The sequence below is a fragment of the Miniopterus natalensis genome, chromosome 9 (assembly GCF_054644295.1).
Source record: "Miniopterus natalensis isolate mMinNat1 chromosome 9, mMinNat1.hap1, whole genome shotgun sequence".
NCBI classification, from domain to species: Eukaryota; Metazoa; Chordata; class Mammalia; order Chiroptera; family Miniopteridae; genus Miniopterus; species Miniopterus natalensis.
The window spans coordinates 17,069,239-17,086,354 of NC_142089.1; the positions used below are offsets into that span (position 1 = coordinate 17,069,239).

General features: G+C 55.3%; 1 protein-coding gene across 1 annotated transcript in view; it reads right to left on the reverse strand.

Moving 5' to 3' along the window:
• SDC3 (syndecan 3) overlaps positions 1-17,116 on the reverse strand; it is a 31,593-nt gene that overhangs the window by 7,983 nt on the left and 6,494 nt on the right. The window contains exon 2 of the mRNA XM_087820528.1: positions 1,008-1,125. Coding sequence (XP_087676654.1) covers positions 1,008-1,125 — 118 coding nt within the window. The remainder of the gene's footprint in view (positions 1-1,007; positions 1,126-17,116) is intronic.

The window sequence follows — 17,116 nt, forward strand, 5'->3', positions numbered from 1 at the left end:
CAAGAGGCAGAACGAGACCTTTCTACAAGGGAATACTTGAGCAACCTGGAGGACTCGAACCAGGTCAAGTAAAGGGACTTGGGAGGAAAGAAGAGAAAAAAAGAGAAGCTGCATCGGCTCCTAGGAGGCCTGAACCAGGCAGAGAAGCAAAGGGGAGCCAGGAAGGTTTGGAGGCAGAGACATGGCCCATCAGAGACGAATCTAATGAAAATTAACTTGTAAGAGGCTTAAAAAGGTGGGCTAAAGTGAGGAGACTAGAGGCAGGTGGCTGCAGTGGCCAGTTTTGTGGCACAAAGACCTTCCAGGATCTCATGAAACCTGTCCTGTCCTGTCCTCTCACTGGGCTCAAATCTCAGCACACACCTGCTTAGAGCTCCCTCTCTGTGCCAGACCCGGAGGACTATGCTGAAGCCCTCCAGAGACCCTGAGAAGAAGGTATATTTATCACTATGCACAGATAAGAACAGAGACGCTGAGAGGGAAGGCGGCTCTATAAAAGTGGCACAGCTGTTAGGTAGTGAAGCTGGGATTCGAACTCACACCATTCCGCTGGCCTTTCCCAGGGTGGCCTCAGACCCAGCGGTCCCAGGCCCCACCCTTCTCCATCAGCGCCCTAACCCACACTGGCCCCAGTGGCTTGGACGGGAGGGGCTGAACCAATCCAATGGTCTCTGCTGAGGATTTGCCCGCTAAGTTCCTCTGAGTGGTTGGAACAGTACTGAAAACTGGGTTACTGAGTGACATCTGTGTTCCCACATGGAGGGCGGAGGTCTACAGGGAGATCTAGGTAGTGCACAGAGACAAAGACTGGGTCCTGGGCTTGGAGGCCTTAAGGCCCTGGTTCCATCCCCAGGATAATTGGCCCTTCTTGTGTTTGAGGTCCATGAGATTCCCCTGCCTGACCTCCCTGCCCCCACACCACCGCTTAAGTGAGCCTGCAGGGGTCCCTGTTCTCAGATCAAAGCCTTGTGCTGGGCACTGGAGACAAAGGAAGGGGAGGTACTTACAGCCCGAGCCTGACCCGGAGTACAGGTCGTCCAGCTCATCGTCGGGGAAGGAGTCATCATCCCCGGAGCCCTCGAGGTCCACAGGCCTCTCAAAGTTCTCACTGCGCCAGCGCTGAGTCTGGGGAGGGCAGAGACAGGCACAGGGTTCAGCACCTGAGGCCAGCAGCTGGACAAACCCAAAGGGACGACAGACATGCTCACGGACCAAGTGGCAATGGAGGGACGGCATCAGGTGTGGCCTCCAGGTGGACAGAGCCAGGGTGGGCCTAATGAGCACTTCCTGCCCACCCAGGGGCCAGGGTAGCAGCCCCACCTTGCTGACGGTCACTACTGAGGATCCGTCACTCACCCAGGCCCTGATCAGAACTGCTGGGTGGCAGAACTGGGTTTAGAGCCAGGATGCTGGACTTAAGTCCTGGCTCCATCTTTCTGTTCTGGAACAGGCCTGGCCTCTCCAGCCTCTCTTGCTCATGCCGTTCCCTCCACCCAGAACACTGTTCCTTCCCACCCCTTCATCCTCCAACTTTGTGCCAACTAATAGCTGCTCCTTCTTCCGAGAAACCCTCCTACTTTGATCTTTCAGAGCATCTTGTGCTTCCAGATTCATATCTGTCACTGCTATGAGCTGGGTCAGCGCGGGTGTGCGCTTGTTTGGTGACTGCTCACCCCCACTAGACTATGCCTCGATGGAGGCAGGACCGGGTGGGCACAGAGTAGGTATTCAGGACATACCTGTTAAGGAATGGAGGTGGGGTTGGCAGATGTGACAGGGGTGGGACAGGAGCAGGAGCTGAGGTTGGGGAAGCCAACCACAGAAGGCTTCAGTGGCCACCTGACAACTTTCTCAGAGGTGGAGGCTGAGCATCCACAGTGCTGACTGGCATGGAAGCCACAGAGGGTGTGTGAGCAGGAGACAGGCGGGATCAGTACTGTGTTCTGTGCTCAGCCTCTCACACCCCCGCCCCTCACAGGCCCCTCCTGGAGTTCAAACAGAGCTAAGAGAGGATCCCAATCCTGGCTTCCTGCCCCCGCCTCGACCACCTGCTCTAAAGCCTACCCAGGCCAGGCAGGGCAGGAGGCCCGGGAAGGGGGCCAGGAGATTCCCCCCTCCACCCCGCCCCCTTTAAAACACACACACACACACACACACACACACACACACACACACGGTCTCGAAGTAATGAATTAATCAGTATTTACTTGCTACCCCTGAGTCATGGAGTGAAACAATTAGTGTAATTGCTCCCATGACTAATTGCTGGGTCTTCCTCCAGCTTAGACATTCCAGGAGCTCAGAGCAGCCATCGTCCAACTTTCCCCAGCTCCCATATCCACCCCAACTGCCCAGAACAACAACCCCAAGACCTGGGGTGAGGAGGCTAGGAGGCTCCCCACACTGCCGACCTCCAAAGCTGGGCCAGCCTAGCTGGAGTCCCTTGGAGACTGCTCAGTTCTTAGGCAAACCACCTGAAGCCAGAAACTGCAGCTCCTGCCCAGGGCCACACAGCAGGATGGGAACTGAGCAGGGACCAGGGCTCAGGTTCCACTCCTGGGTGGGGCCATCCTCACCGTCTTTCCATCCTTCCAGGCAGGCCAGGGAGACCTTTAGCTGGGAGGAGAGGTTCTAAGAAGTCTGTGGTCCCTAGGGACTCCCAAGCTGGGGTAGACATGAGGGTGTCCTCACGATTCCTCAGTGACAAGTGCCACACAGCAGCCCCTGACACGCTGCTCCCAGAAAGGTCTGCAGAAAAGTCCAAAGACCCCCCCCACCCCAAATTAACACAGACCCTTGAAACGACACACCCAGAGACACCAACAGAACGTATACAGACACACCCAGACACACTAAAGGCAGCCACAGAGTGCCGTGTGCTGGCGTGCCTTTGGGGGCAAACAGGCACATGCATGGGGGGTGGGACTGGGCAGGGGTGCACGCTGTGCAGCTCTGAGGCTCAGAGACAAGGAGGGAACCTCCTGTGAACCCATCAGCCTCCACTCAGGTAGCTCTCACCTAGATACTATTCATCCCCAGCTCAGTAGCCATCGACATGACAACCGTTACCATGACGACCATCTCCTCCATGCTAAGGACCAGGAGCTCCAGCTCCCCACAGAGATGGGGGGGCAGGAGAGGGAGAGATCATGAGGAACAGGGAGGAAGGCAGAGAGGGGGGAGGGCAGAGGCATGGGACGAAGAGGTAGGGACAGAGGAAAGCCAGGGGACAGAGGGGCACAGGGTGGGAGTGAGAGAACGAGAAGGCGAGAGTGGGAAGTGGAGGGGGAGAATTCTCTCTCATCTTAATTTAGCCTCATGCTCATCAGACAAAGCTGGGGAAGGGGCCACCTCGGTGATTTTCCAAACGTGCATCCAAGAGATCGTTCTTTTGGGGAGGCGCACGAAGCAGCCCCAAGACAGCATAGGGGGAGGGGTGGCCAATGGCCCAGTCACCCCTGAACTCACCCTGGGAAGCTAAATTCTGGGAACTCCTGTGACTTGTGGGGGTGGGAGGTGGGGTGCAGAATGCAATCTTGCCCAGCACCTCCCCCCAAGGTGACTGAGTGCCAGCTCTACCCCTCCCCAGGCCAGCTAGGGACCAGGGCTCAATGGGGCCTCCCGGGAACGCCACAGGGTGCTGCTGGTGGCTGTAGCCCCCAGGGGGACAGAAAGGATAGAGGAAAGAGATGGGGGTGGGGAACTGAGCCTGGGAGGCAGGAGGGAAAGCCTCAGAAATCACAAAATGCCAGAGGATGGTGACAAACAGCCTTTGACCCCCAAACGACCTCTCATTTGCATAATCCATGCATAATTAGCATAATAACCACTCCATTCCCTTAAAGGAGAACTGAATCAGAATGTCCCCAGGACCATCAGCCTCCCCCTAACCCTCACTGCACCCCTCCAGGTAAACTCACACAAACACATGCACGCATGCAGCTAACAGGCAATCCAGTGACATCCTTGTGCACACACCACACATCCCAGCACACACAGCCACACCCCACAAAACACACAGCTATATACACACAGCCCGACATACACACACACATAATTATGACCAACCTCTACTGACCCCAACCTGTGTGCCCACCTTAGCTCACAGACAATAGAGCCCAGTTCACACCATCACAAGATCACCTGCTCTCTACATCCCTAGCTACATGTGCACACACACACACACACACATACACATACACACAAACGCACCTGCTCCACACCTAACACAACCACAAATGCCCCACACAGACTTCATAATCTCGCCACATGGGTGGCACACACCTCACCCAGGGCACACACTGACGCCTACCCATTCCCAGCACATCACTGAACACAGCCCCAAGGCAGGGACACCCTTGGGCTCTGACACCAAGCTCACAACCTGTAAACACCATGTCTCCTGCTTGCATCCCCCACACCCACCGTGCAGACTCAGGCCCAGGCAGGAGAGCTTGCCCACTGCAGAAGCCCCTGACCGCATTGCCAACCCCAGGAGCAGACTCCCAACTGGAGGCTCCCTGAGCAGCCAGTGAAGGTTGAAGATCCCCAGTGGAGCCACTAACAGGGCTCAAGGGGGTTCTAGAGACTTCTGCCTGCCACTGCTGAGGGCCTGCCCCAGGTCAGCAGCTGGAACACACTATCTGCTGCCTCCTTCAATCCTCACAGCCTTCCGGAGTTTTATTATCCCCATTTCACAAATGCAGACACTGGGGCTGGAGGTTAGAACTGAGACCCAAACAGGCCCTCAGTCTCTGGAATCCTTGCCCTGGGCCATCCCCAACCCGATGCTCACCCGGGGCTCCTGCACCTGTGACCCATAGCCCCACTCACCCCTGCATGAGCTCAGCTCAGAACTACCCTGAGCCATCCACACATCCAGTGTCCACACACACCATACACACACTCCAGCACACGGCAAACACACCACGTGCTCTCCCACTCCATTCCGCCCACGCGTCCCTGAACAGGCACCCACCCATCATATATATGCACGACACTCTCAGATGCCCACCAGCAAGCCCCGCTACCTGCACCCCCAGCCCCCTCCACACGCATGCACCACATTCAGCACCAGGCACTTTCCCTCGCGGTACACACAATACCACGCGAGACATGGCACCCTTCCCAGTGGACTGACACGGCCCTGACATTTGTCCTCACTGACCCCTCACCACCATTTATCTTGAGCTGATCCACACAGCCTCACCCTGAAGAGACACCTCAGGCCCCCATATTGATCAGAGGGGCCCCCTCACTCACCACTCACCCCTACTGGATTCTCTCCATAGAGTTTCAGGTGAGGCATCGAAAGCAGCTAGATATCAGCTAAGTCTCCTCGCTTCACAGCCATTCATTGAGTGTGGGGGACACGGTCAAGGAGAAAGCTAGGGCATCTCCCTCTGCCCTCAGCCTTCTGCCAAGACCAGAGGTCCGGAGTCTCTCGTGCCCGGTCCCCACCATCAGCCCTCCCCAATCACGAGCCTTCCCAGAGAAGCAGGACAGCACAGAGGTTAAGCCAGAATGGATCAGCACCCCCTTACTACCCGTGGGAAAGCAGGCAAACCACTGAATCTCTGGCATCTCTGTTTTCTCATCTGTAAAATGGGGATAATCATAGGATGTCGCTCATAGAATTGCTATGAGAATCAAGAGTGTGCAGGTAATGAGCTGAGCACAGGACCCAACACCTAGAGTTGAACCAACAAACGCAGCTGCGATTATTGTTAGTTATATGTTAATATTTTTTTGTTATTACTTCTGAAGACCTTATCTCATTTAAGCCTCACCATCCTCATGAGGGAAGTAGAATCAGGATGATTACACCCATGCTGCAGATGAGGCTACAAATGCCCAGAGAGGTTAGGAGGCACTGCCAAGGCCACCCAGCAGGGGAGAGCGCAGAGACAGAAAGAGGTTGGATGAGGGAGAAAGGGTGAGTTACAGACACAGACACAGACACACAAATTAGGTCGGCTGGCGGGAGGCCAGGAGCCCAGCACCCCTGTGCGGTGCTAACCATGCTGCAAAAGCTTAGAATAAAATTGCGTATAATTAATTCTGCCCACGCTTCCTTCCCCACACCAGCCAGACGCAGGCACTGCTCTTCCGGTGACCAGAGGCCATGTGAGTGGGGGTTGGGATCCCAGCCTTAGATTCAGTCTTGGGTTCAAGTTCACCTCTGCTTACTTGCTAGGTGACTCTGAGGAAATTCTTTTACTTCTCTGAGCCTCTGTTTGGTTAAATGGTGACAATAATAATTCATACTCCACAGAGAAGTTATGGGAATCAAGTGAGAAAACGCACCAGAATCACACACAGCCCAGTTCACGGGCCGCTCAGGAATCGGTGCTGGTGTTCCCACTAGGCATCACCATGGCACATTTTCCACCTCGGGGCTCACCTTAAGGCTAAACCTTAAGGCCTGAGTGATCACTGAGTTTAACTCTCCCTTCTTGCAGATGTGGAAACTGGAGCCCAGAGAGGGGAAAGACCTGGATCATCTCACCCCCTGAGAAGAGGGGTCAGTGGTGGGGAATTACCAGGCCAAGCAGCGCTCAGAGAGGTAAGGTGATTTGTCTAGAGACACACAATGGCTTAAGGACCAGCTCCCGGAAGCAGATTGTCTGTGCAGAGCCCTCTGGATCCCCACAGGCTTCATCCCCGCCAGGCCCCATCCCCAAAACGCCCTCAGTCCTGTGAGAACTCAGTGCCCCTCACGCTCACCAGTTCCAACCTGGAGACCCAGAGCACCACGGCAGGAATGTGGGCCTGGGCCAGGCTCTGGGCAGCAGCACGGCCAAGTCCCCTTCTCCCACTGCCACACAATGGACAGCCCGGCCAGGAAGGGGGAAGCCTCGGCCTCCACCCCCAGCCCGTCCACAGCTGCCCTGGCTGGGGCCCAGCAGCCACCGCATTCACTTGCGGCTGGAGGGGGTGAGGGGCGGGAAGGCTGCATCTGCTGGGGAAGGGGCCACAGGACCCAGGTCCCAGAGAGCAGAGGAGCCGAGGCGGGGAGCAGGGTGAGGGGTGCAGAGAAGGCCCAGGTAGTTAGCTGGGCGTTGTCCATGCACTGGAAGGTTGCCGGTCTGATTACTGGTCAGGGCGCATGCCCGGGTTTCGGGCTCAATCCCCACCAGGGATGTGCAGGAGGCAGTTGATCGATGTTTCACTCTCACATTGATGTTTCTCTCTCTCTCCCTTCTCTCTCTCTAAAAATCAATAAATATGTATTTTAAAGAGATCAGCAAAGCCCAGACCCACACTGTTGCTGACACACCCTCCCCGGATATTCCACAGGGCAGCTCTGAGAGCATGAAACACTCCTTTGGGCCCATCTCAGCCAACTGCTCTGCAAAGAATATCCTGTCAGCAGAGCCCTCCCTAATCCACATCCCAATTCCACCATAACTTCAGCTCGCCCCTCTACCACTTTCTCCACTCCCCACCCCGGTGCTCCCACCACCCTCCCAGAATACCCCTTCCCCAAGGAGCACTGCCCTCGGCCACGCCTACCCTGGGTCAGACAGGGGAGCAGGCAATGTCCCAGGTCAGGAGGCCACAGCCTCTGGGACCCAGACAAGTCCCCTTCTCCCCTCCCTGCACTTCTGTTGCCCCATCTGTAAGATGCACCATTGAGTTGGATGTGCTAAGGGCCTTTCTGATTTGGACACTCTGTGTATCTAAAAATTCAGCCCTTGGGTCAAAGAGATCCAGGGCAATGTTAGTTATGAGAGAGAAAAGATGGAAATAACCTACATTCCCAGCAACAGGGGACTAGTGAAATGAGCTAGGGCACAAGCCTGCCGTGGAATAGTACACAGCTCTCAATAACTGGGTTGTCACAAATCCATACTGTTGAATTGTGTCTTTAAAAGGCATAGATGCATAACAAGAGGCTTTTATTTTTCACTTGTTTCAAAGGATAATTAAGGACACGGATCTGCATGCCCTGAGAGTCAGGAGGCAACACAGCCAGGCTGTCAGAGGTCACAAAGCTCTGTCTCGCCATACCTGGGTGTCCTGGGGCAGGCACCTAACTCTCAGCCTGGTTTTCCCGGTAAACAGAGAAAACACCCACCTCGTGGGGTTCACTGAGAAAGAACCCACGTGCCCACACCTTAATGAAATGCTCCATAAAGGTTGGCTATTAATACTATTATCATCAGGTTTTTAAAAATAGGTTACAAAAAATACAGAAAGAAACTTGATCCTGCTTTAATGAACTCACCACCAAAGTGAATTTCTAAGCGCTGAATTCTATTAAGGGTCCCAGAGGCTCTCTCTGGGCAAGGGGGTTACAGACAGGTTTTCATTTTTTTCTCAGGATCTGTGTACTTTCCAAATTTTCCATGATGAACTCGGTGCTTTTATTAGTAGGAATAGCACCACCTTTCTGCGTGCCCGTCTCTGCCATCCTCTGGTCTGTGAAACTCCCTGACCCCTTCATTCTGCCAAGACCTCACTGGGACTGTTCCTGAGGAAACTTAGGACCAAAGAGAGAAACCGGCAGAAAGGAAACAACGCAGAGCCTCTGAGGGAGCTGGCAGGGCCCGGGGCCAGGCCTGCGTGCTGCGCCTCCCCGCAGACGGGTGGCTTGGCAGGGCCTAGCTCCCCCCCTCCCAGCTGGCATCAACGTGGCGGGTGGCCACGCTGGCCCACAGTACCAGACGCCTCACCCGCTCGCAGCCTTCTCGTCAGCCCAGTCCCTGGCCCTGCCGTCCCCGCCAGTCCCAGCCAGGGTGCTGGCTGGCCACCCTCGAGCTGCTCCTACGGGTCACCTATGCCTGGCCGCATGATGACAATGAAACCCTGGGAAAACCAGCCCCCTCCCCAACCCAGGACTGGGACCCCTCCCCCTCATGGCTCCATCAGTTCCAGCCACCTGCCCTCTAGCGCCACCCTCTTGGCCACCCTGACTCACACTGCTCATTTATTCCTGTCCCCAAGCTCAGGCAGGACCACCCGCTGAGGCTGGGTCCAGACTGGGCAACCTAGTCCCCCAGCTGCCCACCCCCTACGCTCCTCCCACACTAAACCCTTACGGTTCTGGGACTGCAGGCCCCTTCAGGCTCTCCACGTGCTGTTCCTGCTTTCCGGGACACCTTTCCCTGTCTCTGCCTCGCCAGCACCTACGTGACTGGTTCATCGGTACAGCAGTATTTATTAAGCACCTACTGTGTGTCAGGCATTTTTCTAGGTTCCCAGGGCCCCACAATCAGCAGGACAGGCATGTGCTCAGTCAGCTCAAACAGCATGTCCTCTGTGAGGCCTCCACGCACCAGCCACGTGCCTGGTCTGAATTAGGAGTCCCTTTGTGGGGTCTCTACCTCCACTGTGCTGTCATTTGCTAGGGGAAGAGGGGCCACCAACCATGCTCCCATCACTCACAGGGGCCCTTCCACCAAGTCTTACGCTGGGAAGCAAGGACTACTGTCCTATCTCTAATGGGGTCACAGCAGGATTTGAACCCTTGCCTTGCTGACACAATGTCTTGTGCTCAGTGAATTCCTGGGCCCCTGAGAATGCCTGCAGGCTCTCAAGCTGTGACACAACTCATTTCATGGGGCTTTTTGCAGGAGGAGGCCTGGACCATCCCATCCCTCATCATGAACGAGTTACAGCAGCACAAGATAGTACCTACTGTGTGCCAGGCTCTTCACATGCACACTGCCTCATTTCTCTTACCATGAGGGATTGCTATCCCCATTTCACAGATAAACCAAAGTTCAGAGAGGTAAAGCAACTGGCCCAAAGTCACACAGCAGTGGAGCCAAATTTGAACCCAGGGTCAGGTGAACCCTAAGGCCCAAACATACTCTTTGTATTGCAGTGCACACCTACCCTCAGCCCTCACCCGTATCCCCCACCAAAAAGCTCCTCAAGGGTGAGGCAACTGTCGGAGTCCATGTAAACCCTCCTTCCCCCCACCAGGGCCCTGCACAGGGACAGAGAGACTGACTGAATATCCTGGGAGAGGGAGGACAGCTCCTGCTCCCATGACAGGTGGCCTGGCTCAGGTGAGCAGCCCCACCCATCACCCCATGACTCATGAGCAGGTGACTAGGATTGAGCCTCCGGGCTCTGCCACCATCTCTGCCAACAAACGGACAAGGGCTCACCCATTCCTGGGGCCATCAGCTTCCAAGGAGCCACCCAGTGTGGGGACTAGGTATTCCAGTCCTCGCTCCAGAGAGCCCAGTCACGTCCCTTCACCTCGCTGGGCCTCAGTTTGCCCTTTTACAAAATGGGGACAATGACTCCCAGCACACAGAGATGCCAGCTGCGATGTGCTGAGCAGTTACTGCAGTTAGTAGGTGCCAGAACATGACAGTGTCCCTACTCAAAGCTCACCTTCCTGCCTGACCACCAAATCCACCCAAGTGACCTCCCTGTCACTGTCAACAGCAGGGCTGTCTCATAGCTCACCACTGCCTGAAATTAGCTTGTTTGTTTACTTGTCTAATGTCCATCCCCCTCCAACAGCTCCTGGGAGCAGTGACTAGGTCTGCCGAGGCCACTCCCATGTCCCGAGGGCCCAGAATTCTGGGACATAGTCGAACCCCATCAATGAATACTATGAGTGTGATCACCCCCTACAGAACCCTATCACCCACTTCCTGCCCCCAGTCACTGTGATTCTGGGCAGGGCCTGTCCTCTGGCCTGTCTCCCTATGTATAAAACCAGAGGCTTGGACAAAGGTTCTCTCTGGTCCCTCCAAAACCCAACCAGGAGGACTCCAACTGAGCTGGGAGGAGGGAAGAGAAATCGAGACTGATCCCAACATATTTTTTTCATAAAACTATGCAAATTATATGCAAAACATTCAAATTAGCAGGCTCCAATTCTGGCCACTTTACAACCAGGCTTGGGCTGGGAGGAAAGTTGTATTTACTGAGCCCCTACTAAATGCCAGACCCCTTACTGATGGAGCCAGATGAAATGGGCCCCCTTACTCCACAGAGGCCAGGCTGCTTGCTGGAAGTCACAGAGAATCCAGTTGGAGAGTCAGAAAGGAGGTGATGGGGGCAAGGCAGGTGGTGTGGGGCCTAGTGGTGGGGAAGGGGCTGAGAGAGTGGATAGAAGCCCCAGTGCCATGTGCCTGGTTCCCAGGCCCACAGAACCTGAGGGAAAACCAGTCCAAAAGGCAGAAGGATCCTGGGGCCACTTGAAGCCAGGTGAGGGGGCTCCAGGGACCTGGCTAGCCCTGGGGTTCCACTAGGCTGACCCCCAGCCCTCCTCCAAGAAACTAAATAGAGCCTGCTGGAGTCAGCCCAGGACAGGCCCAGCCCCCTCAGCTGTGCTGGGACACCACGTGGCTCTGACATCCTCCCCAAAGCCTCCCAGACACATGCCAACATCACCCTGAGGTCACACAATACGCGCACACACTCCTACAACATCTCCATCTGTGTGTGAGTGTGTGTATGTCCAGGCCCAGCCTCCTGAGCAGCAGGCTGTGGTCCCCTCACCTCCCCAATTGCTGGGTTATTTATAACCAGCACGAACTAACACAGGGTGGAGATGTGACTTCCCACCCCCACCTGGAGCTGTCCCACTGGCTTCTGAGCTACTCCACTTCAAGGGACAGAACAAGCCAGACTCAGTGTGAGCCATGGGCCTCCAGGGCCACCACCACCATGGCCCAGATGGGAAACTGAGGTGCAGAGCAAGGTATCGGACCAAAAAAAAAAAACTGAGGAAGGGACTGGCAGAGGCCCCAGAGACTTGCCTGGAACCACGCTTGCCTTTAGGTCCACCGCTAGCCCATGATGACACTCTGGGACACAGATGGGGTCAGGAAAGGGAGGGGACGGATTGATGCCCACGCTCTCACCCTCACCTCCTGAGTCCTGGTAGACAGGCAGGCCTCGTCAAATATAGATGTCCTATAAATACCTCCTGAGGGATGAATGGGAGCAAGAACGAATATAATGAGAAAGTCAGAAATGCTGGTGAGGCATTGGGGAAATCGGAACCCTCACCCGCCGCCGGTGGGGATGGAAAATGGTGTGGCCACTCGGAAAACAGTCTGGTGGTTCCTCAAAAGCTTAAACAACACAATCACCATACAATCCAGCAGTCCCCCTCCTAAGGCAGCTATATATCCAAGAAAACTGAAAACATATGGCCACACTTCTTTTTTTAAATATATCTTTATTAATTTCAGAGAGGAAGGGGGGGGGGGGAGAGAAACATCAATGATGAGAGAGTCATTGATCGGCTGCCTCCTGCACGCCCCCGACTGGGGACGGAGCCCACAACCCAGGCTCGTGCCCTGACCAGGAATCGAACCACGATCTCCTGGATCCTAGGTCGAAGCCACGCCCAGCCGGGCGGATGGCCACACATTTTTTAAGTAGCAGTATTATTCATGACAATCAAAAAGCGAAAACAACCCCCATGCTCATCAACTGATGGAGAAACAAAAGGTGGCATGTCCATACAATGGAATATTACTCAACAAAAAAAGGAACAAAGTACTAATATAGGTCACCACGAGGATGAACCCGGAGCACATCATGCTCAGTGAAAGAAGCTGGTCACAAAGGACCACGTATTATATGATTCCATTTACATGAAATGTCCAGAATAGGCAAATCCATAGAGACAGAAAGTAAGTTAGTGACTGTCTAGGGCTGGGGGTGTTGGGGAGAAGTGGGGAGTGACTGCTAATAGGTAGAGGGTTTTTTGGGGGGTAAAAATGTATAAAATTGGTGATGGTTGCACAACTCTGTAAATACACTAAAAACCACTGAATTATATGCTTTAGATGGGTGAATTGTATGGTATGTGAGTTAAATCTCAATAAAGCTTTTGTTTAGGGGGAAAAAATGGAAAATGTGAGATTGAGGCTCAGAGAGGGTAAGAAACTTGCCCAGGGTCACACAGCAGAGCCTGGACTCAAATACTCAGCTGTTCACCTTCTCTCCTTCTGAGTCTCCCCAACAAAGGTCCAGGTGAAGCCTCCCCGGCTCCCACCTCCGAAGGCAAACATTGACTCTGCAGACCACAAGCAGGAGTGGCCAGCACAGCAGGCGCCTCCTCCGTGTTTGTCAAAGGCCACTTTGTCAGGTGGGACCACTGGAAGAGGGCAGGCCTGGCCCAGAATAACCCCAGCGAAAGGCGGCGGCTCCAAGCTCAGGCTGGCTGCCATCGCCACTCTTGCACCCAGTGTCTCAGCTCCAGCCCTCAGTGGTCCTGAAATGCCCCCACCCAGGCCCTCTGTCCATGTGGCAGGCCCCTGGCTGCACTGAGGAAGAGGCATGAGGACATGATCCTAACAGGGAAGGGGCAGGACGGTGGCAGGGCCCCAGCAGTGAAGCACATCTGAATTTGAAGACATCTGTCTGTCCCCCGCCCCGGATGGCTGTCTAGGGCAGCCATGAGGACAGACACGTCTTCAGGACCCACCCCTCATCCCCTGTCCTGCAGCCACTTGGCTCCTGGGCACCACCTCTGCCCAGCCCAGCTGGCAGCCACCAAGCCCCGGCTGGTTTCCGCTCCCAATTCTCTGCTCAGAGGCTGGTCTGTCCTGAGGGCTGGGCTGGGCCCAGTCTGGCAGGTGTTCAGTACCCCACAAACCTTAACTACGACAAACTCAGGTATGAAGCCTGTGCCCCTCAGTCCCTGCCTCCAGCCTTCTACCTCAGAGACCTTACCCATCCTTAGCTCTGGCTCTCGTCCCCCCTCTAGTCACCAGAAGGGGAAGAGGTGGTCCTGGCCAGTGTGGCTCAGTTGGTTGGAGCATTGTCCTGTACACCGAAAGGTTGTGGGTTGGATTCCCGGTCTGGGACACACCTAGGTTGGGAGTTCGATACCCCATTGGGGAGCGTGTGCGAGACATTCAATGGATGTTTTTCTCTCTCTCTTCCTTCCTCTCTCTCTAAAATCATAAACATATCCTCAGGTGAGGGTTTTTTTAAAAAGAGGGGAAGAGGTGACCTCACAGAACCTTATAGAGCAGACTTCAGGGCAGAGGCCACCTGGTCCTGAGGAGGAAAGCTGAAAACTCCACAAGGACGGTCCAGCTCTGGGGTGGAGGGAGCCACAGAAAGCCCCAGAGCCCCATCTCCTCTCCCCTGACATCATCCGCCAGCCTCCTGTGGGTCCAGCACATCCCTCTGTCCAGCCAGCCCATCCTTAGCCACTGCCATTCAGCAGAGCCCCCCTCCGCCCACTGAGCTCAGACAGAGGAGCCCAAACAGCCACAAGGAATTTAGGGACCCTGTGTGTCCTGGCCCCCATGCTCCCTACAACCCAGGGATGAAGCATGCCCTCCTCTCCTCACGTGTCATTTAAACGTGGCTTTCCCAACGAAACCCTCCCTCAGGTCTCAGCCCACTGATCACCTGACCCTCTGCAAGAAGGGTCAGAGGCCGAAGCCCTGGGCTCCCACCATCACAGCCCCCATCACACCAGGGCCCACCCCACCCCAGCTAGAGCAGGGCCTCGGGGAGGCCTGGATGAATGAGCCCCAAAGGTCCAACCCAGAAACTGGAGCAAACAGTGCCCATGGGGAGAAGCACCTGGACTGGAAAAGCGGGGCTCAGAGCTGGACATCAGCAAGGAGCTCTTACTGGAAGCCAGTAGTCTTCCCTAAACCCCAGGACAAGGATGGGGTGGTGGCTGTCACCTCTGTGGTGACAGAGGCCTCTCATTTCCACTGCCCCCTTATTATCAGAACTGGTCACCAGCTCTGGGCACTGCAACGTGCTGGACCCTGGGCCAAGTAAGCCGAATGCTTGCAATGACCCAGCAGTAAAGCAGTCACCATTCAGCTTTACAGAGGGGACCTGAGTGCAGTGAGCTGCCCAAGGCCACCCAGTGGACAGTGGAGGTGGCAGTCCGAGCCCATGTGGGGCTGACGCCCAAACCATCCTGTTTCCACCACTTCTCACACCACTCCTTATAAACCAAGGACAGTCCCTGTGTACTTCCAAATACGCAGGCACTGGTGCCTCCAATACCCAGCTCAGGCCTCGCTCCTCCTGGAAGCTTCTCCTTCCCAACCTTTTCCCAGTGACACCCACTCCCTACTCAAGGCCCCCAATTCAGCATCTCCTGGTTGTGCCTCATCCTCCCTCTTGGTTCAGAAATGCTCTGGCCAAACACAGGGTTCCCAGTGATCAGAGTCCACGGGCTGCCTCGTGCTGAAGGTTCGGACTCAGGGTGTGCATCAGGGAGGTGGTTAAATGAAGGGGCTGCCTCGCCTGGCCTCTGTGACCCTGGCTGTCACTTTCCTCAGGGCCACACCACCACACCCCCGCTCCTCCCCAGCGTGTCTGCGCCCAGGGTTTGGTGAATTACACAAAACCAAACCTCTGAGAGACCCAGTGCTGAAATCTGCAGTGTGCCTGGAGGTCAGGGGGAAAACAAAGAAAGCTCTGAGGCCCTCTGCACCCCCTTAATCACTGCTGAGGAGGCAGATAACCAGCTGCCCCTCTGGCCCGGGCTCCCTAGATTTGAGGATTAAGAGCTGGGATTAAGGGCGGTCAGCAGCGGAATAGGAATAAGGACCCAGGGAGTGGATTCCTTCCCCAGTGCTCCTCCTCTACGCAGGAAAACAGACTCACGGCTCAGTGCTCCCCTACCCGCGTCAGCCTCAATTTGATCACGTCCCAGAGGCTGGGAAGATGTGGTGCTCAGTGTGCCCTGGCCCAAGAGGAACCACAGACAGGCCACATGAAGGAAACAGGCCTCCCATCCTCCCCCTGCCCAGCAGGCCTGCGCTCCCCTCCCAAAGGGGCCACTTCGGGTCAGGCCCCGCCTTCTCTGCCCTCAGGTCTTTCTGACAGTTTGGCAAATGTGAAGACTGGAATGGTCACCCATTCCCATCTTCCCACTTTACAGATGGAGAAGTAGAGACTCAGAAGGGAAAAGCTATCCACAGTCACTAGACCAGTCAGGAGCAGATTCACTTCTGAGATATAAAATCTTTGGGAAAGTAGAACAATGGAAATAAGTAAAATAAAAGTAACTTATCCTTTTAACTAGTGGCTTCCTTTTAACTAGCTTCGGACGAGTGAACCAGCGGAACCTTTCCCAACACTACCCCTCCACGCAGCCTAGTGAGTGAGGCCAGAGCCCACCGGGCAGAGGCAAGGAGTCGATGCCCAAGTTCACACTGCTCCTTAGCAGCGCTGGAACTCAAACCTGTCACTGAGAAGGCCAGGCTTCCCTCCCTGCTGCTCTTCAATCGTCCCCTGAAATCTCAAGCAGGCACAACCACCACAAACACCTCCCCCACTCCGGCCAGGCTCACAGACAAGACGCAGGACACACACACAACAACCTGCACACTCCCAGCTCCCAGCACCAGGCCCGAATACAGCCAGGTGCTCAGAGTGTTTGCAGAATGGACCACTCAGTGAAGCAAAAGCCAGACCCCAATGCATATGCACACAGCCACGTGTGCCCTGGGCGCCCAGTGCCCCCTGGGTGCCCGGTGCTCCCAAACAGCATGGCATCTGGGAAGCGCAGACAGCAGCTGCCTGCCAACTGCCTCACCCTGGGCAGGTTGCTTAACTTCTCAGGCCTCTGGGTCCCCACCTATAAAATGGGGTGAGAACTGAGTGCATGGTAACCACTTAGAACTGTGACCAGTACGCAGCAAGCACTCTTACTGGCCGTTATCATCGTCATTGCTGTCACCGTCTGTGCCTATTTCCCCAGCACAGAGAGTAAGCATCCTGAGGGTAGGAACCAGGCAGACTTCAGCTGCAGACATTCCCACCTCCCCTCAAAAGCAGCCTGGCCCTGAGAAGGTGGCAGTAAACGTGGTGGGTAAGTGAAGGGTAGAGACAGACACAGGTGCCCATGCCCCAGCTGCGGGCCCTGGAGAGGGTGGCAGTTTGTGGGTTCTGCCAGACACCCCAAGGAGCAAGGCTGTCCTTCCCTTGCTCCCTGTATAACAGCCCCCCAGCTCTCCAGGAGCCTTGCCTGCTCAGGCCTCACACAACCCCCCCAAGCCCCAGCCCAGAGAAGTAGACTGGCCTAATGAGCCAGCCTGGTGGCCACAGTCAAATTGGCAATCAGTTTGCTGCAATTAGATTTCCCAGATCCCGCTGGCAATTGATTCTAAATTACCCTTATTAAAGTCTGGGCTGGCGACCA